Source organism: Scyliorhinus canicula, chromosome 15 (assembly GCF_902713615.1).
Source record: "Scyliorhinus canicula chromosome 15, sScyCan1.1, whole genome shotgun sequence".
Classification (NCBI taxonomy): domain Eukaryota; kingdom Metazoa; phylum Chordata; class Chondrichthyes; order Carcharhiniformes; family Scyliorhinidae; genus Scyliorhinus; species Scyliorhinus canicula.
This window is the reverse complement of record NC_052160.1, coordinates 84,888,865-84,916,823: the sequence shown is the minus strand read 5'-3', so window position 1 is coordinate 84,916,823 and position 27,959 is coordinate 84,888,865. Positions and strand designations below refer to the sequence as shown.

Here is a 27,959-nt window from a genome sequence, read left to right as displayed (position 1 = left end):
TAGGGTGGAGGTGTTGACCTTGGGTAGGGTGCTCTTTCCAAGAGCCGGTGCAGACTCGATGGGCCGAATGGCCTCCTTCTGCATTTTAAATTCTATGAATTCTATAACAGATTCAGCCAATCCAAATTAGTCAGCTATCAGGCCTCAGGTGACAGCACATTTCAGTGCTTGTTTGCTGTGGCAAAGATAGCCTGAAAGGATTTTCCATCGACTTGTTTGTCCTCCATACGCACGTCAACAAATCCTGTGTCACGGAGAACTGCCATGTATGGTTCAGGTGGCCAATGTGTATCCTTTAACAATCCAGCAGCAGTAATCATTTTGAGAGTATCCAGATTCAGGGTGGTGACCATCATACCACCTGTCAAATGAAAGGTAAATACTTAGTGTGGAGACTAGCAGATTTTCACAGTAACTTCATAGCAGTGTTAATGTAAGCCTCCTTGCAACACCATTAAAGATTATTATTATTACTCAGTTTTCTGAGGCAAAGTTATATTGGAAAGTATGTGAAGATATAATCTCAATGTCAATATGATGAGAAAATAACACCAGTGGAATAAGAATGGCACAGATATGGATTTTCCCTCTTGGGAGACAGAGTTTGTTGGGAAACAGTCAATAATTGGGATTGTCAAGTGCACCTGGTGACATGTTCTTTGTCCATTTAAGTGGAGAACAATGGGCAGGTTGTGAGATGTTTTGTACCTCCAGCTTGAGAGGAGCAGCAGGTTTTTAATGAAAGCTGAGTAAGTGAGAGGATATTTCAAAATGGAGGTGTCCATTCTCCAACTTTTCCAACTCTTTAATTTAAAAAATAGTTTCAGCAGCCAGGCCACCACAGTGGGTGGGGGTTGCAGGTCAGGTGGGGCTGGAGGGGGGTGGGGGGGGGGGGTGCATTGGAGTCCTTGGCCTACCACTGGTTGCCTGGCTCCAGGCACCTGAACTGTCCTCTGTTGGTGCGGCAACACGGAGGCATGACCTGAGGGGCATATGGGGGGTGTGTAGATGGTGCAAACTCTGGGGCTTTCATAGAATTTACAGTGCAGAAGGAAGCCACTCAGTCCATCGAGTCTGCACCAGCTCTTGGAAAGAGCACCCTACCCAAGGTCAACAACTCCACCCTATCCCCATAACCCAGTAACCCCTCCCAACACTAAGGGCAATTTTGGACACTAAGGGCAATTTATCATGGCCACTCCACCTAACCTGCACATCTTTGGACTGTGGGAGGAAACCGGAGCACCCGGAGGAAACCCACACACACACGGGGAGGATGTGCAGACTCCGCACAGACAGTGACCCCAGCCAGAATCGAACCTGGGACCCTGGAGCTGTGAAGCGATTGTGCTATCCACAATGCTACCGTGCTGCCCACTTGGACTCGCTTGGACTCGTTGTCCTAAATGGAGCTCTTGCTGTTGTCCAGACTGAGCAGCCAGAGCTTGACCTGGAAGACAGGCTTTATTTTTTAAAAATTAGAACTGTTAGTTTCTGATTTTTTTTAAAAAGCCTGCCGGAAACCCAAAAAGCTGCCCAAGGTCTTTCCGGCTCTCAGCAACTAATACTGATTTAAAAACAAACAACTGTCAGTTAAACAGTCATGAAAAGAGGGATTGATTCAAGTCACAAAACCTGTGAAGAAATCCTTCAGGAAGAATCAGGCACCCTGACCAATGTTGATGGTTTTAGTGGCATGAGGGAGACTCGGAGGCAGTGATTAGGAGCAGCAAGACCTGATTCTGGCCCCATGTGAAGGGCCTTAATCATCATCCGGATAAATTGGCTTTGTCAAGGCATCTTCTCACTGGATAGATGTTCACATAATGATCTATCTTATATGTATTACTAAGAACAAATTACTTTCAACTCTGTATTGAACTTTGTAACAGTAAATGGTTAACTTTAGTTTATTGTTATTATCTAACACTATGGGCGGGATTTATCAGTTGTTCATGTCACTGGGAAATTCCGGTCCCACGCCGGCGCATGGGTTTCCCAGCAACGAGGGGTGCTGTCAATGGAAAACCCCGTTGACAACAGTGGGATCCACTTCCCCCGTCCTATGTATTGCCAATTTTCACCCGTGTGGGTTAAGGCTTGTTCTGGTCACAATTCCCTGGGTTTTTCAATAGTTTAATGTATGTCTAGGCTCTCAGCCTAGCCTCATTATGTATTCTTGGCCGAAAGCCCAGATTGCCATTAAAGTGTTCAAGCATTTGCGTTACAGGGAAAACATTACTTGATTGTCAGTTAGATATATAGAATTTACAGTGCAGAAGGAGGCCATTCGGCCCATAGAGTCTACACCGGCTCTTGGAAAGAGCACCCTACCCAAGGTCAACACCTCCACGCTATCCCCATAACCCAGTAACCCCTCCCAACACTAAGGGCAATTTTGGACACTAAGGGCAATTTATCATGGCCAATCCACCTAACCTGCACATCTTTGGACTGTGGGAGGAAACCGGAGTACCCGGAGGAAACCCACGCACACACGGGGAGGATGTGCAGACTCCACACAGACAGTGACCCAAGCTGGAATCGAACCTGGGACCCTGGCTCTCTGACTCTTGGGTTTCACCCCCACAACCCAAAGATGTGCAGGGTGGGTGGATTGGCCATGCTAAATTGCCCCTTAATTGTGAAAAATAAAATTGGGTACTCTAAATTTATAAAAAAGAAGAAAGAAAAAGAAGGTTGTGCAATGCTGGTCTGATGCGATCCTACGCCATTGCTTGGAGTCAGTGGACGAGTCCATATTCAAGAACATAGCGGCCAACCTAGATGAGTATGCCACCACCATCACAGACTTTATCAGCAAGTGTGGAGAAGATTGCGTGCTAAAGAAGGGAGTACATACGTTCCCCAACCGGAAACCATGGTTTTAAAAAATATATATTTTTATTAAGGCATTTATAATTTTAACAACAAGGTATCAAAAGAACAAAATGAACACATACCCAACTAACAAGAAGATCCAGGCAACATGGCTTACATGGACAATTATCAAATCCCAATTTTCCACTAACCTTCCCCCACCTTACCCAACTCCCCATGCCTCCCTTTTTTTTTAAACCTCCCACTGCTGACAGCTTAATTTTTCCCGAAGAGTCGATAAACGATTGCCACCTTCGGGCAAACCCTAACACCGATCCCCTCAGGGCGAACGTAATCTTCTTGAGCCGGAGAAACCCAGCCAAGTCACTGACCCACACCCCCGACTTTGGAGGCTCAGAGTCCTTCCATGCCAATAAGAAGCCAAACCACCCAAGGACCTCCCACAAATAGTCCCACTCCATCCTATCGAAGGCCTTCTCCGCATCCATGGCGACCTCCACCTTTCGTCCCTCGGGGGGCATCATTATGACGTTTAGCAACCTCTTACTATTCGCCCCCAGATGCCTCCCCTTAACAAACTCCGTCTGGTCCTTCCCTATCACCCCAGGCACAAAATCCTCAATTCCCGAGGCCAAGATCTTGGCCAATAACTTGGCACCCACATTTAACAGGGAAATTGGCCTATACGACCCACACTGCTCCGGATCCTTATCCCGTTTCAGAATCAGAGAGATCGAGGCTTGCGACATCGTCGGGGGAGCACCGCCCCGTTCCCTTGCCTCATTGAACACCCTTGCCAATAAGGACCCCAGAACCCCCAAGAACGTTTTGCATAACTACACTGGGTACCTGTCCAGACCCGGGGCCTTGTCCGACCGCATTGCCTTCAGCCCTTCCACCACTTCAACCAACCCAATTGGGGCCCCCAGGCCTTCCACCAGCTCCTCTTCTACCCTTGGGAACTTCAACCCCTCTAAAAACCGCCTCACCCCCTCCACCCCAGTTGGGAGTTCCGACTTATACAGCCTACAGTAGAAATCCCTAAACACCCCATTCACCCCTACCGGGTCCAAAACCACATTTCCCCCTCAATCTTTCACTTTCCCAATCCCCTCGCTGCCTCCTGCTTCCTCAACTGGTGCACCAGCATACTGCTCGCCTTCTCACCATATTCACAAGCCGCCCTTCTTAACTACCCCACCGCCTCCCCCGTGGCGAACAACCCGAACTCCATCTGCAGCTTCTGCCGCTCTTTCAACAGCCCCTCCTCTGGGGCTTCCAAGTACCTCCTGTCCACCTTCAGAATCTCCTCCACTAGCGTTTGCATTTCCACCCGCTCTGCCTTCTTCATATATGCCCGTATCAATATGAACTCCCCTTTCACCACTGCCTTAAATGCCTCCCATACCGTGCCACCGAGACCTCCCCCATATAATTTATCTCCACATACCCACCGAATGGCCTCCCTCACCCGCTCACACACCTCTTCATCCGCCAACAGACCCACATCTAGCCTCCATTGCAGGTGTTGTCCCCATCCTTGCTCACTCGCAAGTACACCCAATGGGGAGCATGATCTGACACCACTATCACTGAGTACTCCACATCCATCACCCCCACCAGCAGCGTCTTATCTAAAACAAAAAAGTCAATTCGGGAATACGCCCTGTGCGCATGGGAAAAAACGAAAATTCCTTTGCTCACAGCCTCTCAAACCTGCGGACCCCCCCGCCCCCATATGTACCATAAACCCCCCCCCCCCCCCCCCGACCCTTTCCTCAACCATAGCCCCTCCTGGGGCAGCTTCCAGCTCACGTCCCACACCTCAGCAGCCCTGCCCTCAGACGCCAACCGTCATCGACCCTCCCCATACCACCTTTTAGAAACCGCTCCCCTGTCAGCAGTTCCCCCCCCCTCCCGCCACCACAAATTCTCATCCCCCACCACAAACTCCCACCCCCAACCCCTTAGCCTCTAACTACCTGCTCACCCCCACTGCGCTTCTGTGAACTAGCCCGCCCAGCTAACCTGGTAGTCCCTGTCCATGGCGCCTAGCATTCTACCCCACACTGATTTCCCCCCTTCTGCACAGACATCTTCCCAGTGTAAACTTAACAACCCCTACTAAGCACAAAGAAAAGAACAACCCACCATCCCCCATCAAGAAAAAAAAAACCCAAAACAAAACAATGGCCCCAAACACAATGCAAAAGTAACCTAAACAAACCCCAAAGGAACAGAACGGGAACACCTCCTCGAAAGTTCAATGTTCTTCTTCTCCTGCCAGTTCATTGTCCCTGACAAAATCCATTGCCTCCTCCAGGGTCCCAAAATACAACTCCCGACCTTTGTAGGTCACCCACTGGCGCGCCGGGTATAGCATTCCAAATTTCACTTCCATTCTTAAAGAGGGCCTCCTTCACCTTATTTAAGATCGTTCTCCTCATGGCCAACTCCGCATCCAGGTCCTGGTACACACGTCGCTCACTGCCCTCCCAGGTGCAGCGCCTCATCTGCCTGGCCCACCTGAAAATCCGTTCTTTGTCCAGGAAGCGGTTCTGGCGCACCACTATTGCCCTCGGCGGCTCGTTCCCCTGCAGCTTACTCATTAGTGCCCTGTGTGCCCGGTCCACTTCCAAGGGCCATGCACATTCCCCCTCTCCTAGCAGATTCTCAAATATCCGTGCCACATACACACCGGTGTCCGCTACCTCACTGCCCTCTGGCAGGCTCACCTTCCTCAGGTTTTGCCTGCGAGACCGATTCTCTAGGTCCTCTACTTTCTCCTGCAGCCACCTCTGTTGATCCAGCATCAATCCCATCTCCGCTGCCATCGAGGCAAGCTGCTCCTCATGCTCCCCCACTGTCTCCTCCACCTTCTGAATCGCCTGGCCCTGGGCCTCCAGCCGCGCCCCCAGGGGGACGATCTCTGCCTTTATCGGGTCCACCATCCTGGCCAGGTCCTCCAAGTTTTCCTTCCTCTGCTGCGTGAACTTCTCGTTCAAGAAGCCCACCAGCTGCTCCGTTGACCACTGTGCAAGTAGGATCAGTCTCTAGGGCAGCACGGCGGCACAGTGGTTAGCATTGCTGCCTACGGCACTGAGGACCCGGGTTCGAAACGGGTTCGAAACCCTGTCCGTGAGGAGTTTACACATTCTCCCTGTGTCTGCATGGGTTTCACCCCCACAATCCAAAAGATGTGCTGGATAGATGGATTGGCCATGCTAAATTGCCCCTTAATTGGAAAAAATAATTGGGTACTCTAAATTTATATTTTTAAAAAAAGTAGGATCAGTCCCTGACCCTCCACCATTTTCATCTCTGTCGTGGGCACCACTTCAACTTTCACCGAAAGTTTCCTTTTTCAGCCACTTCTGGTCCACGAATTCATGCACCAGTGGTACACTCTTTCCCTCCACCCCTTGTGCACCTTTTGCAATCACATAATCCACCCGTTAGCCGGGGAAACGTCTGAAAATTACATCATAAGCGAGAGCTACCAAATGCACTACCGGAAGTCCCCTCGGAAACCATGATTCAATCGCGAGATTCACTCCCTACGAAAGCCAGGTCTGAGGCGTTCAAGACAGACGACCCTGACCTACACAAGAAATCCAGGTGCGACCATCGCAAAGCCATCAGGATGCCAAGAGACAATATCAGACTAAGCTAGAGTTACAGACTAACGACACAGACTCTCGTCGGTTGTGGCAAGGCTTAAACAACATAACAGGCCACAAAGCAAAGTTGAGTAGAATCTCAGGCATCAGTGAACCCGTCCGCGATGAACTCAATGCATTCTATGCTCAATTCGAACAGGAAACCAAGCGCTGTCAACTGCCGCAGCAGCCTCGGACACACCCATACCTACCGTCACAGCTTCCAAAGTCAGATCAGCTGTCTTGAAAGGGAACCCTTGGAAAACGACGGGTCCTCACAGAGTCTCTGGTCATGCACTCAGATCCTGTGTGGATCAACTGGCATGTGTGTTCGCGGACATTTTCAACCTCTCCCTACTCAGTTACAAAGCTCCCACCTGCTTCAAGAAGACCACCATCATACCGGTGCCAAAGAAGAACCAGGCAACATGCTTCAACGACTATTGTCCGGTGGCTTTGACATCTATCATTATAGATAAGTAGATGCATAGAAGATAGGAGCAGGAGGAGGCCTTTTGGCCCTTCGAGACTGCTCCACCATTCATCACAATCATGGCTGATCATCCAATTCAATAGTTTAATCCTGCTTTCTCCCCATAGCCTTTGATCCCATTCTCCTCCAGTGCCATATCTAGCCGCCTGTTGAATATATTCAATGTTTTAGCATCAACTACTTCCTGTGGTAATGAATTCCACAGGCTCACCACTCTTTGGGTGAAGAAATGTCTCCTTATATCTGTCCAAAATGGTTTACCCTGAACCCTCAGACTGTGACCACTGGTTCTGGACACACCCATTATTGGTAACATCTTCCCTGCATCTACCCTATCTAGTCCCGATTAAAATGTTATAAGTGTGGATGAGATCCCCCCTCATTCTTCTGAACGCCAGCGAGAACAATCCCAACCTAATCAATCTCTCCTCATATGGCAGTCCCGCCATCCCTGGAATCAGTCTGGTAAACCTTTGCTGCACTCCCTCGAGAGCAAGAACATCCTTCCTCGGAGAAGGAGACCAAAACTGCACACAATACTCCAAGTGTGGCTTCATCAAGGCCCTGTACAATTGCTGCAACACATCCTTGCTTCTATACTTCAAACCTTTCGCAATGAAGGCCAACATACCATTCACCTTCTTTACCGCTTACTGCATCTGCATGTTTACATTCAGCGAATGGTACACAAGGACACCCAGGTCCCGCTGCCCCTCTCCCAATTTACGACCATTCAGGTAGTAATCAGCCTTCCTGTTTTTGCTTCTAAAGTGAATAACCTCAGACTTATCCAAATTATACTGCATCTGCCATTGGTTTGCCCACTCGCTCAACCTGTCCAGATCATGTTGTAGGATCCCTGCATCCTCGTCACAATTCACTCTCTCAGCCAACTTGGTATCATCTGCAAACTTTGAGATGTTACATTTTGTTCCCTCATCCAAATTAATATATATTGTGAATAGCTGGGGTCCCAGCATCGATCCCTGTGGTACCCCACTAGTTACTGCCTGCCAATTTGAAAAGGACCCATTAATCCCTGCTCTTTGTTTCCTCTCTGCCAACCAGTTTTCTATTCACCTCAATACATTTCCCCCAATTCCATGTGCTTTAATTTTACATAATAATCTCTTAAGCGAGACTTTCTCAGGCCAAATGTACCACATTGATTGGCTCCCCCTTGTCAACTATGCTGGTTACATCCTGAAAGAATTCCAATAGATCTGTCAGGCATGATTTCCCCTTCATAAATCCATGCTGACTTGGACTGATCCTGCCACTGCTTGCTAAATGTTCCGCTATAAAGTCCTTGATAATGGTTTCAAGCATTTTCCCACTACCGATGTTAGGCTTACTGGTCTATAATTTCCTGCTTTTTCTGTACCTCCCTTTTTGGATATTGGACTGACGTGAGCTACCCCCTAATCTGCAGGGACAATTCCAGAGTCTATAGAATCCTGGAAGATGACCACCAATGCATCCACTATTTCCAGAGCCACCTCCTTAAGCACTCTGGGTGCAGATTCTCAGACCCTGTGGATTTATCTGCCGTCAACCCCATCAATTTTCCCAGCACCATTTCTCTACTAATGTTGATCTCTATCAGTTCTTCCCTCTCACTAAACTTTCATTCTCCAAAATTTCTGGTATCTGATTGGCGTCCTCTTTTTTGAAGACAGAACCAAGACAGAACCAAAGTATGTATTCAATTGCTCAGCCATTTCTTTGTCCTTTATTATGCATTCCCCTGGATCTGTCTGTAGGGGGCCTACATTATGAAGTGCTTTGAGAGGTTGGTCATGAGACCAACTCCATACTCCCAGAATTCCTTGATCCACTGCAATTCGCGTGCTGCCGCAACCGGTCCACAGCGGACATAATTTCCCTGGCTCTACGCTCATCCCTGGAGCATCTCGACAACAAAGAATCCGACATCAGACTCCTGACTACAGCTCTGCCTTCAACACCATAATCGCAGCCAAACTCATATCAAAACTTTAAAACCTAGGACCTGGCTCCTCCCTCTGCAACTGGATCTTCAACTTCCTGACCCATTGGCCACAATCAGTAAGGATAAACAACAACACCTCCTCCATGATAGTCCTCAATACCAGAGCTCCATAAGGCTGCGTACTGAGCCCCCTACTATACTCCGTATACACATACACAACTGTGTAGCATGATAGCATGGTGGTTAGCATAAATGCTTCACAGCTCCAGGGTCCCAGGTTCGATTCCCGGCTGGGTCACTGTCTGTGCGGAGTCTGCACGTCCTCCCCGTGTCTGCATGGGTTTCCTCCGGGTGCTCCGGTTTCCTCCCACAGTCCAAAGATGTGCGGGTTAGGTGGATTGGCCATGCTAAATTGCCCGTAGTGTCCTAAAAAGTAAGGTTAAGGTTAAGGGGGGGGGGGGGTTATTGGGTTACGGGTATAGGGTGGATACGTGGGTTTGAGTAGGGTGATCATGGCTCGGCACAACATCGAGGGCCGAAGGGCCTGTTCTGTGCTGTACTGTTCTATGTTCTATGTGTGGCAAAATTTGGCTCCAACTTCATCTACAAGTTTGCTGATGACACCACCATAGTGGATTGGATCTCGAACAACGATGAGTCAGAGTATAGGAGGGAGATAGAGAGCCTAGTGGAGTGGTGTAACAATGTCTCCCTCAGCATCAGTAAATATAAAGATGTGGTCATTAACCTCAGAAAGCAAAGTACTGTGCACACCCCTGCCTGCATCAATGATGCCGAGGTGGAGATGGTTGACAGAGAAAGTGGGAAATATTTATATTGTGGAGTGAGAATGAAAGATGAATCATCGTCCGGACTGACCCCCACCTCCAATCTGACCACCCCATTCTGGCCTTCCCCGGTCTGATCTGTGTCCACCCTATCTCTGCAACCATTGTCTGAACCACTTATCTGTAAATTGTTCCTTTAAACATTCTTACTCCATAGTATAAATATTTCCCACTTTCTCTATCTGTTAGCTTTGACAAAGAGTCATCGGACTCGAAACATTAGCTCTTTTCTCTCCCTACAAATGCTGTCAGACCTGCTGAGATTTTCCAGCATTTTCTCTTTTGTTTCAGATTCCAGCATCCGCAGTCATTTACTTTTAAATAGTATCCCAGACATTATTAATAGGACATTGAGTACAGAAGCAAAAAACGTTTTTTTAAATGTGCAGAAATACTGATTCAGCCTCAGTTTGGGAAACCACAATTTATACTGTCATGTGAGAGTACCTTTAAGAAATGGGTATTTATAAATGGGTGTGTATACAAATATCTGTAGTGAGAGTACCTTTAAGAAATGGGCGTTTATTACTGCAGTGATGTCAGAGAGGAGGGTGGAGCTGGGCTGTCTGTCAGTTTTTTACTTTCGTTTTAGGCTGATTGCTGCAGGGTGTGTTTTAGTTTTGTTTTCAGAGCTGGATAGCTGCAGACACAGCCAGAAGATGTATTGAAGTCTCACTCCGTAATCTAAAGAATGTAAATCGATCCTTTGGTGATTTAAAACTAATAACTGCTCGCAGTAGTGACTTTAACCTGATGTGCTTCTGTTTAAAGGGTTTTTAAAAAAAAGTCTTCTGGATGTTAAAAGAACAGCTTACAGATTACTTAGTATTGTATTCTTTGCGGGTTGTATTTGAATTAATGGTTGCTAAGATGTTCACTGTTTTAATAAGGTTAACTTGAGTTAACAGAATAAACATTGTTTCGCTTAAAAAAAACTTCTCTATTTCTCCTGTACCACACCTGTAGAGTGGGCCGTGTGCTCCCCATACCACAATCTATTAAAGGTTGTGGGTCAGGTGAAATCCATGATGCACTTTGGGGTTCTCTAAACCCTGGCCCATAACAAATTGGGGGCTCGAGGGGGATAAAAGTCTATCTATTGGATTGGCTTAGTGAACTTAAAGGCAGTGAGGGGTGAGCATATTATGGTTGCTTTTCAGGTGTGGTATTCCAGTTAAGTATGGAGTGTGTTGTGGACAATGGGTCTTTCAGAGGCTCAGAAGGTTTTGGGGGTGGAGACCGTCACACGCAGTACCTTACGGACAGAGACTAAAAGCAGACTGTTAGATTTGGCAAAAACATTGCAGTTAATATTACCTGACAAAATGCGAAAAGATGAGGTAATTATGGCGGTGGCAAAGCATTTAAAGTTGCCTGAAATACAGTTTGACCCATTGGAAATGGCAAAACCTCAGTTACAATTAAACAAATGGAACATGAGAAAGCATTAAAGCAACTTGAGTACGAAAGAGAGAGAGAGGAAAAAGAAAGAGAGGAAATAGAGAGATAAGAAAGGAAAAAAGAACAATAGACCCAGCAGAACAAAAAGAAAGAGAAAGGGAGATACAGATGAGAGAAAAAGATAAAGAGAGAGAGAGTTTGAACTTCAGAAAATGGCCATGAAACATGACAGTCAGTTAAAATTGGCAGGTGTAAAGGGAAACGTACAGTTGGATGATAGAACATTGAACAGGATAGTGAGAAAGAGCATCAAAGTCAAAGGCTTGGTGGGAATCTATTTAAATATGTCCAAGTATTGCCAAGGTTTGACAAGAAGGAAGTAGAAGCCTTTTTCAGTTCATTTGAGAAGGTGGCTAACCAAATGAAATGGCAACAGGACATGTGGGTATTACTGAATCAAACAAAGTTGGTAGGTAGGGTGAATGAAGTGTTTGCATCACTACCAGAGGAGGTATCTGGGATGTATGAGGAGGTGAAAAAAAATCAATTTTAGGTGCAGATGAACTAGTGCCTGAAGCCGACAGACAAAGGTTTAGAAATTTAAGGAAAGAATTCGGTCAAACATACATGGAGTTTGAAAGGCTCAGAGTAATTTTGATAGGTGGATAAGGGCTTTGAAAATAGACCAAATGTATGAAGCTCTCAGAGAAATTATACTTTTGGAGAAGTTTAAAAATTCAATTCCTGATGTAGTGAGAATTCATGTGGAAGAACAGAGGGTTAAAACTGCGAGATTAGCAGCAGAAACGGCAGATAATTATGAATTAGTTCATAAATCAAAGTTTAGTTTCCGATATCAGTTTCAGCCTGTGAGGATAGAAACTGGGGACATGAGAAATACTCAAATGGTAATGGTAAAGGTGATCTGATGGGAGATAATAAGGAGAGTATACCTCAGATTAAAAAAGAAATTCAGGAGGGTGGGAAAGAAGTGAAAAATTTCAAATTTTTTCACTAATAAACTAGGCCATGTAAAGTCATGGTGTTCGTGGTTGAAGAAAAGCACTGGGAAGGCTGATGTGGAAAAATATGAGAAGACAGTGGGGTTTGTTAAAGTGGGAAAGGAAAGCCCAAATGAAGTGAAGGAGGTGCAAAAGATTGTACAGCCTGATCAAGAGGTGATTGATAAGAAAGTGCCAGATGTCTTTAAAGAATTTACTTGTGTGGCTAAAGTTTACTTGTGTATCAAGAGGAGCAGGTAAAGAAGTCACAGTTTTAAGAGATACGGGACCTAGTCAATCTTTAATGGTAAGAGATGAGGAGTTATGTAGTTTGGGAAGAATGTTGCCAGAAAAGATAATATGTGGAGTTCAGGGTAGAGGAGTAGTGTTCAATTATATAAGGTAAGGTTGGAAAGTCCAGTGAAGAGTGGTGAAGTGGTAGTAGGAGTAATAGAGAGACTATCTTGTCCAGGAATAGAGTAATGATATATCTGGATCACAGGTGGGAGTGATCCTACTGTGGTTTATAAGCCAGTGGAAAATCAGACACATGAAGTGTTGAAGGACGGGTATCCTGGGATTTTTCCGGATTGTGTAGTTACCCGGTCGCAAAGTCACAGGTTAAGACAAGAGGAGAAATCAAAGAGTGACAATGAAGTTGAAGTGCAATTGTCAGAAACGATTTTTGATCAGATGGTTGATAAAGAACAGGAACAGGTGGAGGATGAGGTGGATATTTTTAGTTCATTAAAATTGGCGGAGTTACAACAAAAATATACTTCTTTGCGGGAGAGTGAGCGTCAGCAGGGGGTGGGGGGGAGGGGGTAGAGTAGAGTAGAGTAGGAGGGATAAAATGGCAGGTAGTACAGGTGGGAGAGGAGCGGGCTTGTGCAGTATGTTACGATTGAAGTATTGAAAGTACATGGATGTTTGCACATTTTTGCCTTTTTTGCTTTCTTTCTGTTGATGTCTGTAACTGTTTACAAAGCCAAAAACTACCTCAATAAAATTGTTTATTAAAAAAATATATATAGAAATAAAATGGACGTATCAGAAAGCATACACAGAACAGGAATCTGTGAGTATACCAGAGTGTTATTACCGTGAAAGTGATGTCTTGATTAGAAAATGGAGACCTTTGCATATGCAAGCGGATGAAAAGTTGGCAGAAGTTCATCAAGTAGTATTGCTGGTAGGGTATAGAAAGAAGGTTTTGCGAGTTGCACATGAGGTACCAGTGGGAGGTCATTTGGGAATAAGGAAATCTCAAGCTAAAATCCAAAAACATTTTTAATTGCCTCGACTACAAAAAGATGTAGATAGTTGATAGGGAAACCTCAAGCAGTGGTAAAACCAGCGCCCTTAATACCTATTCCAGCATTTGAGGAACCTTTTCCAAGGGTCCTAATTGATTATGTAGGACCGCTTCCTAAATCGAAAAGTGGGAATCAATATCTTTTGATGATAATGGATGTTTTGACTAGGTTTCCAGAGTCCATTCCAGTACGTAATATTACAGCTAAAAAGATTGTGGAGTAGTTACTTAAATTATTTACCAGATATGTACTACCCACAGAAATACAATCAGATCAAGGGTCGAATTTTACCTCAAGGTTATTCAAAGAAGTTATGGATAGCTTAGGAATAAAACAGTTTAAATCAACTGCGTACCATCCAGAATCGCAGGGAGCATTAGAAAAGTAGCATCAGACATTACAGACAATGTTGAGGGCGTATTGTCACAATATCCAGAGGATTGGAATAAAGGAATTCCATTCGTACTGTTTGCAATTAAGGATGCACCTAATGAGGCAACCAAATTTAGTCCCTTTGAACTAATTTTTGGTCATGAGGTAAGAGGACCACTTAAATTGATTAAGGAAAAATTGGTGAGTGAGAAATCAGAACTTTGATTATTGGATTACGTGTCAAATTTCAGGGAACGATTAAATAGAGCAGCTGAATTGGCTAGACAACATATAAAAGTTGCACAAAATGTGATGAAACAGGTAGCGGACAAGAAATCCAAAGTTCGTAGTTTTGCCAGTGGAGATAAAGTTTTAGTATTGTTCCCAGTGGTAGATGAACCTTTAAACGCAAGGTTTTGTGGACCTTATCAGATTGAAAGGAAATTAAGTGAGGTGAATTATGTGGTAAAAACACCAGATAGAAGGAAAACTCACCGAGTGTGTCATGTGAATATGCTTAAAAGGTACTTTGAAAGGGAAGGAGAGAAAAAGGAGGTTTTAATGATTCTAACTCAGTGATGAACCAAATCCAGATGATTTTGAATGTGACATACCTCAAATTAAATTGTAAAACGAGGATGTTCTTAAAAATTGGGATAAATGTTTGAGTTACCTTCCAGCGGAAAAATGGACTGACCTAAGAGTTTTTAATATCACGTGGGCAAGTTTTTGAAGATAAATTGGGAAGTACTAAAATGGCTATACATGATGCAGATGTGAGAAATGCTTTCCAATCAAAGAACATCTATACAGACTTAACCCTTTAAAATTGGCACAGGTTAACAAAGAGATTGAGAGTATTCTTAAAAATGCCATAATTGAAGTGGGGTGTAGCCAATGGAGCTCACCCATAGTGATGGTAGCAAAACCTGACGGTACCCAACGGTTGTGTGTGGACTATAGAAAGGTTAATGCAGTTACAAGAACGGACTCTTATCCTATCCCACGTTTGCAGGATTGCATTGACAAGTGGGACAATCAGCTTTTATTTCCAAACTGGATTTACTTAAAGGTTACTGGCAGGTACTTTTATCCGAAAGGGCGAAGGAGATTTCAGCTTTTGTGACTCCAGATGGTATATACCAATTCAAAGTTATGCCATCTGGCATGAGAAACGCCCCACCACATTTCAACGGTTAACTAACTAAGTTGTTTCAGGATTACCCAATTGTGCGGTATACATCGACGATCTGGTAATTTTCAGCCAGACATGGACAGAACATTTGAAACATCTGATGGAGTTATTCGATCGACTTCAGGAGGCGGGTTTGGTGGTAAACCTAGCCAAAGTGAATTTGGAAAGGCCCAAGTCACTTTCCTTGGCCATACAATCAGACAGGGTCGAATGGTCCCATGGGATGTGAAAACAAAAGTTATTGAGGAGTTTCGGATACCTTCGACACGACAGGAAATAATGCGATTTTGTGGTATGAATGGATTTTACTGGAAATTTGTCCCGAATTTTAGCAGTGTGGTCACTCCACTGACGGACTTGCTCAAGAAGCGTAACAAATTCCAGTGGGCAGCGGAGTGTCAACAGGAATTTGACGGCCTGAAGGCTGTGTTAACCACTGCTCCTGTGTTAGCCATCCCAAATTGTACGAAACCATTCAAAGTGGCAGTTGACGCGAGTGATGTGGGTGTAGGTGCGGTGCTTCTACAAGACGACGGTGACAAAAGGCTAGAGCGGCCTGTTGGTTATTTTTCAAAGAAATTGAATTCTCATCGGAAAAAGTATTCCACGATTGAGAAGGAGACTTTGAGTTTGGTGCTGGCTTTGTAACATTTTCACATTCATGTGACCAGCAATCCGCCTGACACCGTTATGTATACTGATCATCCGTTTTTGGAGCGATTCCAGAATAACAATGAGAGGCTGTTTCGCTGGAGTTTATTGTTGCAGCCATTTCATTTAAAAATAGTACATGTGGCAGGACGAGGAAACGTGATAACCGATGCTCTGTCACGAATGTGATGAATGGAAGCAGTTTCAGTTGGAGGAAGAAAAACTAAAAAAAAAATGGTCTATATTATACCTGTTTGTGTGTGTTGTTTTTGAAACAAAAAGGTATATTTACTGTGTGCATTTCTTAAAGGATAGTGAAAAGGTGAAAGATGAAACCATCTTGAAGTTGATGGTTTATTTTTTTTTCTTGGGGCGAAGTGTCATGTGAGAGTACCTTTAAGAAATGATGTTTATAAATGGGTGTGTATATAAACATCTGTAGTGAGAGTACCTTTAAGAAATGAGTCTTTATTACTGCAGTGATGTCAGAGAGTGGATGGATCTGGGTTGTCTGTCAGTTTTTTTACTTTTGTTTTAGGCTGTTTGCTGCAGGGTGTGTTTTAGTTTTGTTTTCGGAGCTGGTTAGCTGCAGTCACAGCCAGAAGGTGTATCAGAGTCTCCCTCTGTAATCTAAAGAATGTAAATCGATCCTTTGGTGATTTAAAACTAATAACTGCTCGCAGTAGTGACTTTAACCTGATGTGCTTCTGTTTAAAGGTTTTTTTTTAAAGTCTTCTGGATGTTAAAAGGACAGCTTACGGATTACTTAGTGTTGTATTCTTTGGGGGTTGTATTTGAATTAATGATTGCTAAGATGTTCACTGTTTGTTTTAAAAAGGTTAACTTGAATTCATAGAATAAACATTGTTTTGCTTAAAAAAATACTTTTCCATTTTTCCTGTACCACACCTGTAGAGTGGGCCGTGTGCTCCCCATACCACAATCTATTAAAAATTGTGGGTCAGGTGAATTCCATGATACACTTTGGGGTTCTCTAAACCCTGGCCCATAACAATAGGAAAGATGTGAAAGCATTGGATACAGTGAAGCATAGTTTCGCAAGGATGTTCCTGAGACAAGAAATTCAGTTGTGTAGCTGGATTGGAGATGTTCAAATGGTTTTCTTTAGAGAAGGAAAGGCTGAGAGATGCCCTGGATATCCGTGACCCCCGGCGGATCCCCCAGACTATCCCTGCCCCCCCCCAGAAGCCCCCGGCCCTGTCCCCCCCTACTGACTGCCCCCCCCCCCCACACACACACACACATTTACACAACCCCAATTCGACCACCCCATTCTGGCCCTCCCTGGTCTGATTTGTGTCCACCGTATCTCCCCAACCATTGTCTGAACTACTTATCTTTAAATTGTCCCTTTAAACACCTCATACAGCACCTAATGCTGTACAAAGAGTGTGTTTATTTCCTCTCTGCGCCCCAGTTACTCCCCACCGATACAGCTGGGAGGTGCTTCTCCGCTCCTGTCTCACGCAGCCTGAGTGAAGTTGGGTGAGACTGACTTTCAGAATCCCAACGTACGTAAATCTGTCGAGAGTGGCAATCCGCTGGAGGCTAAATTCAAGCAGGAAGAAGCTGTTCCCATTGGTGGAAGGACCTAAAACCAGAGTAAACAGATTTAAGGTCATTGGCATAAGAAACAATGGCGACTCAAGGAAAATCTTCTTTAAGCAGTGAGTGGTTAGGATGTGGAATGCACTGCGCAAGGTCATGGCTTTATCACCTGAAGAGGAAAGGTTTGTAGGTTTAGAAGGAAATTACACGGGAGTGGGACAGGGTGAATTGCTCTTGCAGAGAATGAGTGCAGGCATTAAGGGCTGAATGGCCTCTTGTGCTGTAACTACTGTACGATTGATGTACCACCAATTCGACTCAAGACACATTTAGGATCCGAATAGTGGCTTTAATCTGCTAGTTGTTAGCCCGGTGGTCGACTACAGAGAATGGCCGACCGCCGGGAACTCTGCCTCGGAGGCGGGGCCTACTTGCCTCTCGACCAATTGGAGAGCAGTCACATGACTAGTCCCAACCAATCGGACGAGAGGCACATGACCAGCCAGAGCCAATGGGAAGCCAGTGCTTTGCACCAATGGCAGTGCTCATATCCATACCACCACATTCACCCCTTGTGGAGAAAGAAGGGGCGGGGGGTAAGTGGGAAAGAGGGGGGGGTTGGTCCGAGGACTGGTGGTATGAGCAGCGAAAATCGATAGGGGTGAGCTGCCCACTGGCTCGTGGCAAAACAATACTACTACTACTAATAACGACAGAATAATACAAAATGTCCAAAAAAAGTCCCATGGCTGCATCAGATGTAGACGATCAGCCTGTCGGGTGCCCGTGGTGTTCTGGAGGACCGTCGCAGTGGAGCCGGTGACGTTGGGCCGCTGGTCGTCCTTGCCTCCGGGAGCGTTGGTCGTAGATGTGTCTCCGTACCCCGGGCCGGTGGTGGAGACGCTGTAATCGGGGAAGAGGGGGCATGTGCGCTGGGTCGTGGGGGTGCTGGGGGGAATTGGGGTTAGGGAGGAGGTGTTGGTGTAGGGGAAGAAGGCCGCACGCTGGCGGGTGGCAGGTCCCGGAGCGAGACCGTATCCTGCCAACCGTCGGGATACTCCACGTACGCATATTGCGGGTTGGCGTGGAGTAACTGGACTCGATCAACCAACGGGGCGGATTTGTGCACCCGCACATGCTTCCGGAGCAAGATGGGCCCAGGGGTGGCCAGCCAGGTCGGGAGAGGGGATCCTGAGGACGACTTCCTGGGGAAGACAAGAAGACGTTCATGAGGTGTTTGATTGGTGGTAGTACAGAGGAGAGACCGGATTGAATGCAGGGCGTCGGGAATGACTTCTTGCCAACGGGGAATAGGGAGATCTCTGGGCCGTAGGGCCAGCAGGATGGTCTTCCAAATGGTGCCATTCTCCCGCTCGATGACCGTTACCCCGGGGGTTATAACTGGTCGTCCTGCTAGAGGCGATGCCCCTGCTGAGCAGGAACTGACGCAGTTCGTCACTCATAAAAGAGGACCCCCGGTCGCTGTGGATGTACGCGGGGTAACCGAACAGGGAGAAGATGGATAGGAGGGCCTTTATGACGGTTGTTGTGGTCATGTCGGGACAGGGAATGGCGAAAGGGAATCGAGAGTATTCGTCGATAACACTCAAGAAATAAGTGTTACGGTTGTTGGAGGGGAGGGGATCCTTGAAGTCTATACTGAGACGTTCGAAGGGGCGGGATGCCTTGATCAGATGCCTTCGTTCGGGGTGGTAAAAGTGCGGTTTGCACTCGGCGCAGACGTGGCAGTCCCTGGTGACGGCCCTGACTTCCTCGACGGAGTAGGGCAGGTTGCGGGTCTTAATAAAATGGTAGAAATGAGTGACCCCTGGTTGGCAGAGGTCCGTGTGGAGGGAGCGGAGGCGGTCAATCTGCGCGCTGGCGCAGGTACCGCGGGATAGGGCATCGGAAGGCTCGTTGAGCTTCCCAGGACGATACAAGATATCGTAGTTGTACGTGGACAACTCGATCCGCCACCGCAAGATCTTGTCGTTCTTGATCTTGCCCCTCTGTGCATTGTCAAACATGAAAGTTACTGACCGTTGGTCTGTGAGGAGGGTAAACCTCCTGCCGGCCAGATAGTGCCTCCAGTATCGCACAGCGTCGACTATGGCCTGTGCCTCCTTTTCCACCGAGGAATGGCGGATCTCGGAAGCGTGGAGGGTTCGTGAAAAGAAAGCCACGGGTCTGCCCGCTTGGTTCAGGGTGGCCGCCAGAGCTACGTCAGACGCGTCGCTCTCGACCTGGAATGGGAGGGACTCGTCGATAGCACGCATCGTGGCCTTTGCGATATCCGCTTTGATGCGGCTAAAGGCCTGGCGGGCCTCCATCGATAGGGGAAAGGAGGTGGACTGGATGAGGGGGCGGGCTTTGTCGGCGTAGTTGGGGACCCACTGGGCGTACTATGAGAAGATGCCCGGGCAGCGTTTGAGGGATTTGAGGGAGTTGGGGAGAGGGAGTTCCATCAGGGGGCGCATGCGTTCGGGATCGGGGCCTATCACTCCGTTACGCACTACGTAGCCAAGGATGGCTAGACGGTCGGTGCTAAACACGCACTTATCCTTATTGTAAGTTAAATTAAGGAATTTTACGGTTCGGAGGAATTTTTGGAGGTTGGCGTCATGGTCCTGCTGGTCATGGCCGCAGATGGTGATGTTATCGGGATACGGTAAGGTGGCCCGTAAACCGTGCCTGTCGACCATTCAGTCCATCTCCCGTTGGAAAACCGAGACTCCATTTGTGACACCGAATGGAACCCTGAGGAAGTGGTAGAGGCGCCCATCTGCCTAAAACGCAGTGTACTTTCGGTCACTCGTGCGGATGGGGAGCTGGTGGTAGGTGGACTTAAGGTCCACCGTGGAGAAGGCTTTGTACTTCGCGATCCTGTTAACCAGGTCGGAAATACGGGGGAGAGGATATGCGTCCAGCTGCGTAAACCTGTTGATGGTCTGACTATAATCGATGACCATCCGGTTTTTCTCCCCAGTCCGAACTACCAGCACTTGGGCTCACCAGGGACTGTTGCTGGCTTCGATAACTCCTTCCTTAATGAGCCTCTGGACCTCGGACCCGATGAAGGTCCGGTCCTGGGCACTGTATCGTCTGCTCCTAGTGGCGACAGGTTTACAATCTGGGGTGAGATTAGCAAACAAGGAAGGGGGGTCCACTTTGAGGGACGCGAGGCTGCAAACAGTAAGAGGAGGAATAGGGCCGCCGAATTGAAAGGTCAAGCTCTGCAGGTTGCACTGGAAATCCAGGCCCAAAAGTGCCGGAGCGCATAGACGGGGGAGAATGAGGAGTTTGGAATTTTTGAAAACCCTCCCCTGGACTGTGAGGTCCGCTATGCAGCACCCGGTAATCTGGACGGAATGCGAACCCAAGGCTAAATCGATCTTATGTTTGACTGGGTGGATGGGGAGCGCGCAGCATCTTACCGTGTCGGGGTGGACGAAACTTTCCGTGCTCCCGGAGTCCAGCAGGCACCTTGTTTTGTGTCCGTTGAGCTGAGCCATTGTTGTAGTCTTGGCGAGCGTGCGTGGTCGCGACTGGTCGAGCTTGATGGAAGCCACTCGTGGTGAGAGTTCCAGATCCTCTTCGGTGGCAGAGTAGTCGCTTGCAGGGCCTTCCGAGTTGGCCCAAGATGGCGGCGCCCAGGATCCGCACGTGGAGTTGGGGTCCCAAGATGGCGGTGCCCAGGACCCGCACGTGGAGCCGGGGCCCCAAGATGGCGGCACCCATGGCCCGCACATGGCGTCCGGGGCCCAAGATGGCGGTGCCTGTGGGAGCCTCGTAGCTGGGGGCAGTGTCAGCGGTGTCCGCGAGCCGGTCGGGGCAACTGGGGGCGCGGGTCGGGAGGACCGTGGGGCCGTTGCGGGGGCCGGGAGGCGGGCCGGAGAGGTTGGTGCGCGGCGTGGGACCCGGGGGGGGGGGCGATCAGCGGTTGCTGCGCAGAACAGCAGCGACCGGCTTGGTCTGGCAGACCACCGCGTAGTGGCCCTTCTTACCGCAGCTCTTACACAGAGCGGAGCGGGCCGGGCAGCGCGGCGGGGGTGCTTCGAGAGGCCACAGAAATAGCAACGGGGCCCCGCTAGTTTGTCGGAGCGACCCGCGGCGCAGGCTTGGGGGGGGGGTCGGGGTCCACGGAGGATGAGGGTGGTGCGTGCCATGAAGTCCAGGGGGTTGCTGCGCGGCCGGGGACGTATGCGCAGGCGTTCAGGTCCAGGGAGGTTGCCAGAGTCCGTGCCTCAGCTAGCCTGAGGGCGTTCTTCTCTAACAATCATTGGCGGATTGACGGAAGCTGCATGCCAGCAACGTAAGCATCTCTGATTAAAAGTTCCATGTGCTCCGTCGCCGAAACTTGGAGACATGCGCACGTTCTCCTTAGAGCTGCGAGGGCCTGGTAAAACTCGTCGAGTGACTCACCAGGGAACTGTTGTCTGGTCGTCAGGAGATGCCGTGCGTATACTTCATTGACCAGCCGGAGAAAGTGTCCTTTGAGAATCTCCATGGCTGCATCAAAGTCGCCTTCGTCTTCGATCATTGCGTAGACCGATGTTCCCACGCATGAGTGGAGGATGTGGAGTTTCTGCTCCTTGGTGGGCTTGCCGGCTGCAGTCGTCAGGTAACTATTAAAACACGCCCGCCAGGGTTTAAAAATTGCAGATGCATTTGCAGCATGCGGGCTGGTGCGGAGGCAGTCAGGCTTGATGCGAAGCTCCATTCCAAAATTCTAGCTGATTAAATTGATGTACCACCAATTCGACTCAAGACACATTTAGGATCCGAATAGTGGCTTTAATCTGCTAGTTGTTAGCCCGGTGGTCGACTACAGAGAATGGCCGACCGCCGGGAACTCTGGGTACCTATACCCCGCCTCGGAGGCGGGGCCTACTTGCCTCTCGACCAATTGGAGAGCAGTCACATGACTAGTCCCAACCAATCGGACGAGAGGCACATGACCAGCCAGAGCAAATGGGAAGCCAGTGCTCTGCACCAATGGCAGTGCTCATATCCATACCACCACAACGATTATATAATTGGTTCTGATTTTTAAACTTTCTTGCTTCTCTGGAAAATCTATGGCTGCTGGCCAGGTGAAGTGGGTGTGTGATAGAAGTGGTGGTGGTGGGAGAGCAGGAGCTGGTGTTGGGGAGTATCCATTAATGATGCTCTTGTTCCATGTTTCTATAAACAGGATGGTACGGTCCATTTCAACATTCGAAATGTTAATTTAATCAGTGCTTGACTGTTCAAAAACAAAGCGAGAGCCATTAGAAGTTATGTCACTGGATCCTCCTAAATTGATTAGTTCAGCGCAGGGAGACAATGTGAGTTGTTATATTATACTGTACTCTTCCTTTTATATTGCAAGGCGATTGACAAGACAGTATTTAAAAACAACAAAGGTTTATTGAACTAAGAAGAACTATATACACTTGGCAGTTCAACTACTACATAGGCCTTGTTCCCATGACTCCCGGACTAACTCTGACCAAACCCCAACAACCAGATCCATGCCTAAACCTCTGCTAGGTTTCCTTTCCTGCTTCCCGTCCCCATAAGCTCAGGGCTTGTCTCATGGCCCATGAAGTATCGCCCCTTAAAGAGGCCATGAGACCATTCTTCTTTATCATGTATCATTACACATACACACACACTATTTTCCCTTTGGGATACAGTGGGGAAGTGATGAAAGGATTCCAATCTGATTATCAGCCCATTGAACTATGTTACGAACACTCCTTCTGTGGCCAAGTCCTGGCGTTGGACTTGAATCCGGAGCTTTTGGCCCAGAAGTAGGGGTTTTACCACTGGCACAAGACCTCCTATTCGGTAGTAAACGCTTTATATAAAGTTTATGGTATGTCAGTGTAGCTCGGCCTTGCGGGATGTAGGAGGTCATGTCGACACAAAGTGCCCTCGATGGCTACATCTGCAGGAAGTGTCATCAGCTTCAGGAACTTGAACTCTGGGTGAAGAATTCGATCAGCGGCTGGAATCACTGTGGTGCATCCGCAAGGTTGGGGATTATGTGGCTAGCACATTTGGAGGGGTGGTCACACATCAGCGAAGAAGTACACAGTCAGAGATGGAATGGGCAACCACCAGAATATCTAAGAGAAACAGGCAGGTGCTTCAGGAAATCCCTCTGGCTACTTTGCTCCCTAACTGCCTTTTTATTTTGGATACTGGTGACCGAGATGATTCCTCAGAAGATTCTAGCAAGAGCCAAGCTCGTGATACCATGGGTGGCTCAGCTGCACAGAATAAAGAGTGGAAGTGCTCTAGTGGTAGGCGATTCTATAGTGAGGGGAGCAGACAGGTGTTTCTGAGGCCATAGGCGTGACTGCAGGATGTTATGTTGCCTCCCTGGTGCCAGGGACAAGGATATCACTGAGTGGCTACAGGATATTCCTTTACGGGAGAGTAAACAGCCACAGGTCATGGTCCACATAGGGGTCAATGACATAAGTAAGAAAAGGGATGTGGTCCTGAAAGAATAATTCTGGGAGTTAGGAAGGAATTTAAAAAGCAGGACCTCAAGAGCAGTAATCTCAGGGTTACGCCCAGTGCCACGTGCTACTGGGCATAGGAATAGGAAGACTGTGCAGTTCAACACCTGGCTGGAGAAAAGGAGTCGGAGGCATTGGGACCGGCTGTGGGACATGTACAAGAGGGGTGGGTTACGCCTGACAAATGCCCTAGCAGAGAGGTTTGTTAGTGCTAGTTGGGAGAGTTTTAATTGGCAGAGGGGTGGGAACCAATGGGAAATTCAGAGAGAAAAGCAGAAAAACTGGCAGTGGATAGTAGAGAAGTATTAACTGATGAGAGTTTGGCTCAAGTTAGAATCAGAGCTTGATGGGAAATGGCATGTCAAGTTAGAATCAGAGATTGATGGGAAATGGCATGTCAAGTTTGTGTAATATGTGTATGTGCCTTGTGAGATGAATTGCTTCTGTGTTCAGCTTGGTATGGCCTTATCACGATCGTGGCTGTCTGTGGGAACCTGTGAACTGTCTGTGGGAAAGAAACGCAGCTGTGGGATGGGACACTCCTTCCTTGATAAAGAATTGCTATGCTATGCAACTAATAAGCTAACTGTGATTAATGATTGAAAGAAATAATTATATGAAGGAGGGGTTTGAGGGGTTTTTACAAGTATATAGTTAACTGTAACTAAAAAAAAAGTGCCTTCACTTCTGTAACTCTGAAGTTACACTTGTGTAGCCCCGCGGTAAATAAAAGATTCTTTGAAGTTATCTGGTGTTCGACTGATACTTACATCTGGACTGAAATTTAGAATTCTCAGAGGATATATGAGAGAGTAGTATCAAGGTAAACAGAACTTGGAGACTTTTGTAGAACTCGAGTGGGCGATAGTGAGTCATTAGGTGGGGTCAGAATGATAGGGAAAGTAAGAAAGCCTAAATTAGATTAATGTGCATGAAGCTGAATGCACAGTGTGGTTGATAAGATTAGTGAACTACAGGCCCAGTTTGACCATTGGAATTACAATAGTATTAGTATAACAGGGACCTGACTCAAAGGAGGGCAGGACTGAGTGGTAAATATTCCTGGTTACAGGGAAAGGAAGAAAAGGAGGTGAGGGAGGTGGCAGTATTGATCAAAGAGGAACAGACAGGAAGTGAAAAAACTAATAAGAAGAGCAAGGAAGTAGCATGAAAAGAGGCTGGCAACTAACACAAAAGGGAATCCCAAAGTCTTCTATAAGCATAAAATTAAAATAAGTGAGGGGGGGATGCAAGAGCAAGGCCAATTAGGGATAAAAAGGGGGGCTGCACATAGAGGCAAGAGAAATAGTGGAGGTATTCATTGAATACTTTGTATCTGTCTTTGCAAAGGTAGAAGAGGCTATTTGGACCAAGGTGAGAGAGGATGGAAGCAGTACGCTAGAAGAATTCACAATTGAGAAGGCTATCTTTACTTAAAACAGATATAATACTAGGATCAAACGAGATGCATCCAAGGATACGGACGGAAGTGAGAGTGAAAATCGCAGAGGTACTAGTGATAATCTTCCAGTCTTTCATAGACACGGGAGGTGTCAGAGGTCAGGAGAATTATGAATGTGACACCTCTGTTCAAAAATGGCTGCAAGGACAAAGCCAGCAACTGCAGATCAGTCAGTTTGACTTCGGTGGGAGGATAACTTCTGGAAACCATAGTTTGGGACAAGAGTCACTTAGACAAGTGCAGGATAATTAAGAAAAGTCAACATGGATTCATTAAGGGAAAATTATGTTGAACTAACTCGCTGGAGATTTTTGAGGTGGTAAGGGCAATGCTGTCGATGTGGTGGGTGGATATGAATTTTAAAAAGACATTTGGTACAGTGTCACACAACAGACCTGTGAACAAATTTCACCTCCTGGAATAAAAGGAAGAGTCAGTCTAAGAAATTGTCTGAGTGACATTGTCAAGTGACAATGAGTAGCCCTTTAAGGGCAACAGAACAGAGTAAGAGTCACATGTCCTGTGTTGCCCTTAAAGGGAGAGTCACAACAGACAGAAAACAGAGATTAATGCGAAATAGTTGTCCAGATTGGAGGAAGATTTTTAAAATAAATTTAGAGTACCCAATTATTTTTTTTCCCAATTAAGGGGCAATTTAGCGTGGCCAATCCACCTAACCTGCACATCTTTGGGTTGTGGGGTAAAACCCATGTAGACACGAGGAGAATGTGCAAACCCCACAAAGACAGTTACCCAGGGCTGGGATTTGAACCCAAGTCCTCTGGAAGAAGGCTTGTAGTGGAGCTCCCCAAGGGTCAGTGTTGGGACCCTTGCTCTTCCTGATATAGATTAATCAATTGCACAGTGCGTACAGGGCATGATTTCAAAATTTGTGGATGATACAAAGATTAGAAACGCCAACTGTGATGAGGATAGTTTGGACCAAAAGGCTCCATATTGACGGATTGGGCAGACAAATGGCAAATGAAGTTCAATGCAGAGAAGTGTGAGATAATCCATTTTGGCAGGAAGAATATGGAGAGACAGTTTCAAATATTAGAGAGAAACTCTAAAAGAGGCAGAAGGACAGACTGGCCTCAGCGTATATGTACATAAAACATTGAAGATAGTAGGGAATATTGAATGAGCAGTTAATCAAATAAAATGTATCTTGGGTTTTATTAATAGGGGTATTGAATACAAGAGTAAGGAGGTCACATTGAACATGTATAAGACACTAGTTAGGCCTCATCTGGAGACTGTATCCAGTTCTGGGCACCATATTTGAGGAAGGATGTGAAGACATTGGAGGGAGTACAGAGGAGATTCACAGTAATGATTCAGGGATAAAGAACTGTAGCTATAAGGGTAGATTGGAGAGGTTGGGTCAGTTTCCCTTGAACAAAAGAAGGCTGAGAGGTGACTTGATAGAGGTGTTCAAGGTCCTGAGAAGTATGGACAGGGAGAATAGTGAGAAACTGTTTCTCTCAAGAGAGCATCAAGAACTAGAGGGCACAGACTCAAAATAATTGTTTAAAAGCAATGTGAGGAAAATGTTTTCTCCCAGAGGATGGTTGAACTCAGAACGAATTTCCTGAGAGGGCGGCGGAGGCAGATTCGATCGAGGAATTCGAAAGGGAGATGGGTTGCTCTCTGAAAAGAAAGAATGCACAAAAGTTACAGGGATAAGGCAGGGGAGTGCAGTCAGGTAGAATTTTCTTTCACAGAGCCAGTATAGACTCAATGGGCTGAATGGCCTCCTTCTGCACTGCACTGCACTTTTTGTGATAAAGTGAAAAGTCAGTCCAAGATTTGTGTGCCTCAACCATTATTTTCTCAACGTTAATATCCTGACATCTCCATTACAGATTGTCACGAGCCTCAGGATTTTCTATATTAACTAAACAGCTCTAACATTGTACCTGGTTTCATGACTCTGTGGATCTCTTTGCTTCCAGCTCGTTGATTAGGCCAGAAGTAGTAACAGTTGCAGTGAAAAACCCTGTCCACCACATTGTCTTCCAGAGGGATGTGTTCCACACTTCCCAGAAACAGTGTCACCTTCCCAGTCCGAATGTCAGCTTGCAACCTCCTGCTAGTGACGCTGTGCATGTAGTCTGAGTAATCCACACCATAGAGTTTCCCTTTGGGGTATGTGATGCGTTTGGCAGCTTCCTGCAGCCCGAGGCCTGGTCCGAAGCCTACTTCCAGCACAACACTCTCAGGCTGAATGTTACACAGTTTGACAGCATTCACCTCCAGAAACCTGTTTTTCTTCTCCAAGTACCTATTCACCAACCATCCCCACAGGCCCTGGCTCGGTTTTCCCAGCTGCTGGGTCAGCCGTTTGGTAAGTCTATTCATGGTGAAACAAACTGAAAATGTTCCTGCTGCTATTGCACAATCTGAGCTGTAACCTTACCCTTGTGTGATTGACAGCACTGTCAGCCATCCAGGGAAAGTGCAAACCAACCATAAATTAACCAATCAAGCTTTCCGTGACATTAAATTATGACATTGCAGTAAAAGGTGGAACACTGCCAAGAATATAGACTCAAAGCAGCTGAGAAAGATGTGACACATTGGTGTCTGCACCACTAACTCAACTCACAAACAAAACGCTCACACTTTACAGTCTTAATCACGGACAGCCGGAAACCAGACACCAGCAAGAAAGAAAAACCAATC

At 46.9% G+C, this 27,959-nt stretch overlaps 1 protein-coding gene across 2 annotated transcripts; it reads right to left on the bottom strand.

Moving 5' to 3' along the window:
- On the bottom strand, positions 1-27,693 carry LOC119978414 (arsenite methyltransferase-like). Of its 2 annotated transcripts, none has more exons than XM_038820044.1 (2): positions 27,194-27,693; positions 1-361 (listed from the first exon to the last, which is right to left on the bottom strand). In XM_038820044.1, exons 1-2 carry the CDS (start codon positions 27,633-27,635, stop codon positions 162-164), a joined length of 642 nt encoding a protein of 213 aa, XP_038675972.1. In that variant the 5' UTR covers positions 27,636-27,693; the 3' UTR covers positions 1-161. The 2 variants fall into 2 exon arrangements, with proteins under 2 accessions (XP_038675972.1, XP_038675973.1); XM_038820045.1 differs by lacking the exon at positions 1-361 and adding an exon at positions 26,710-26,924.
- Positions 27,694-27,959: the final 266 nt, after the last annotated feature.

Coding starts and splice junctions, on each gene's coding strand:
- LOC119978414 (XM_038820044.1), bottom strand. CDS start 27,635: ATGAATAGACTTACCAAACGGCTGACCCAGCAGCTGGGAAAACCGAGC. Junction 362..27,193: donor CCACAGAGTCATGAAACCAG/GTACAATGTTAG, acceptor TTCATTTGACAG/GTGGTATGATGGTCACCACC.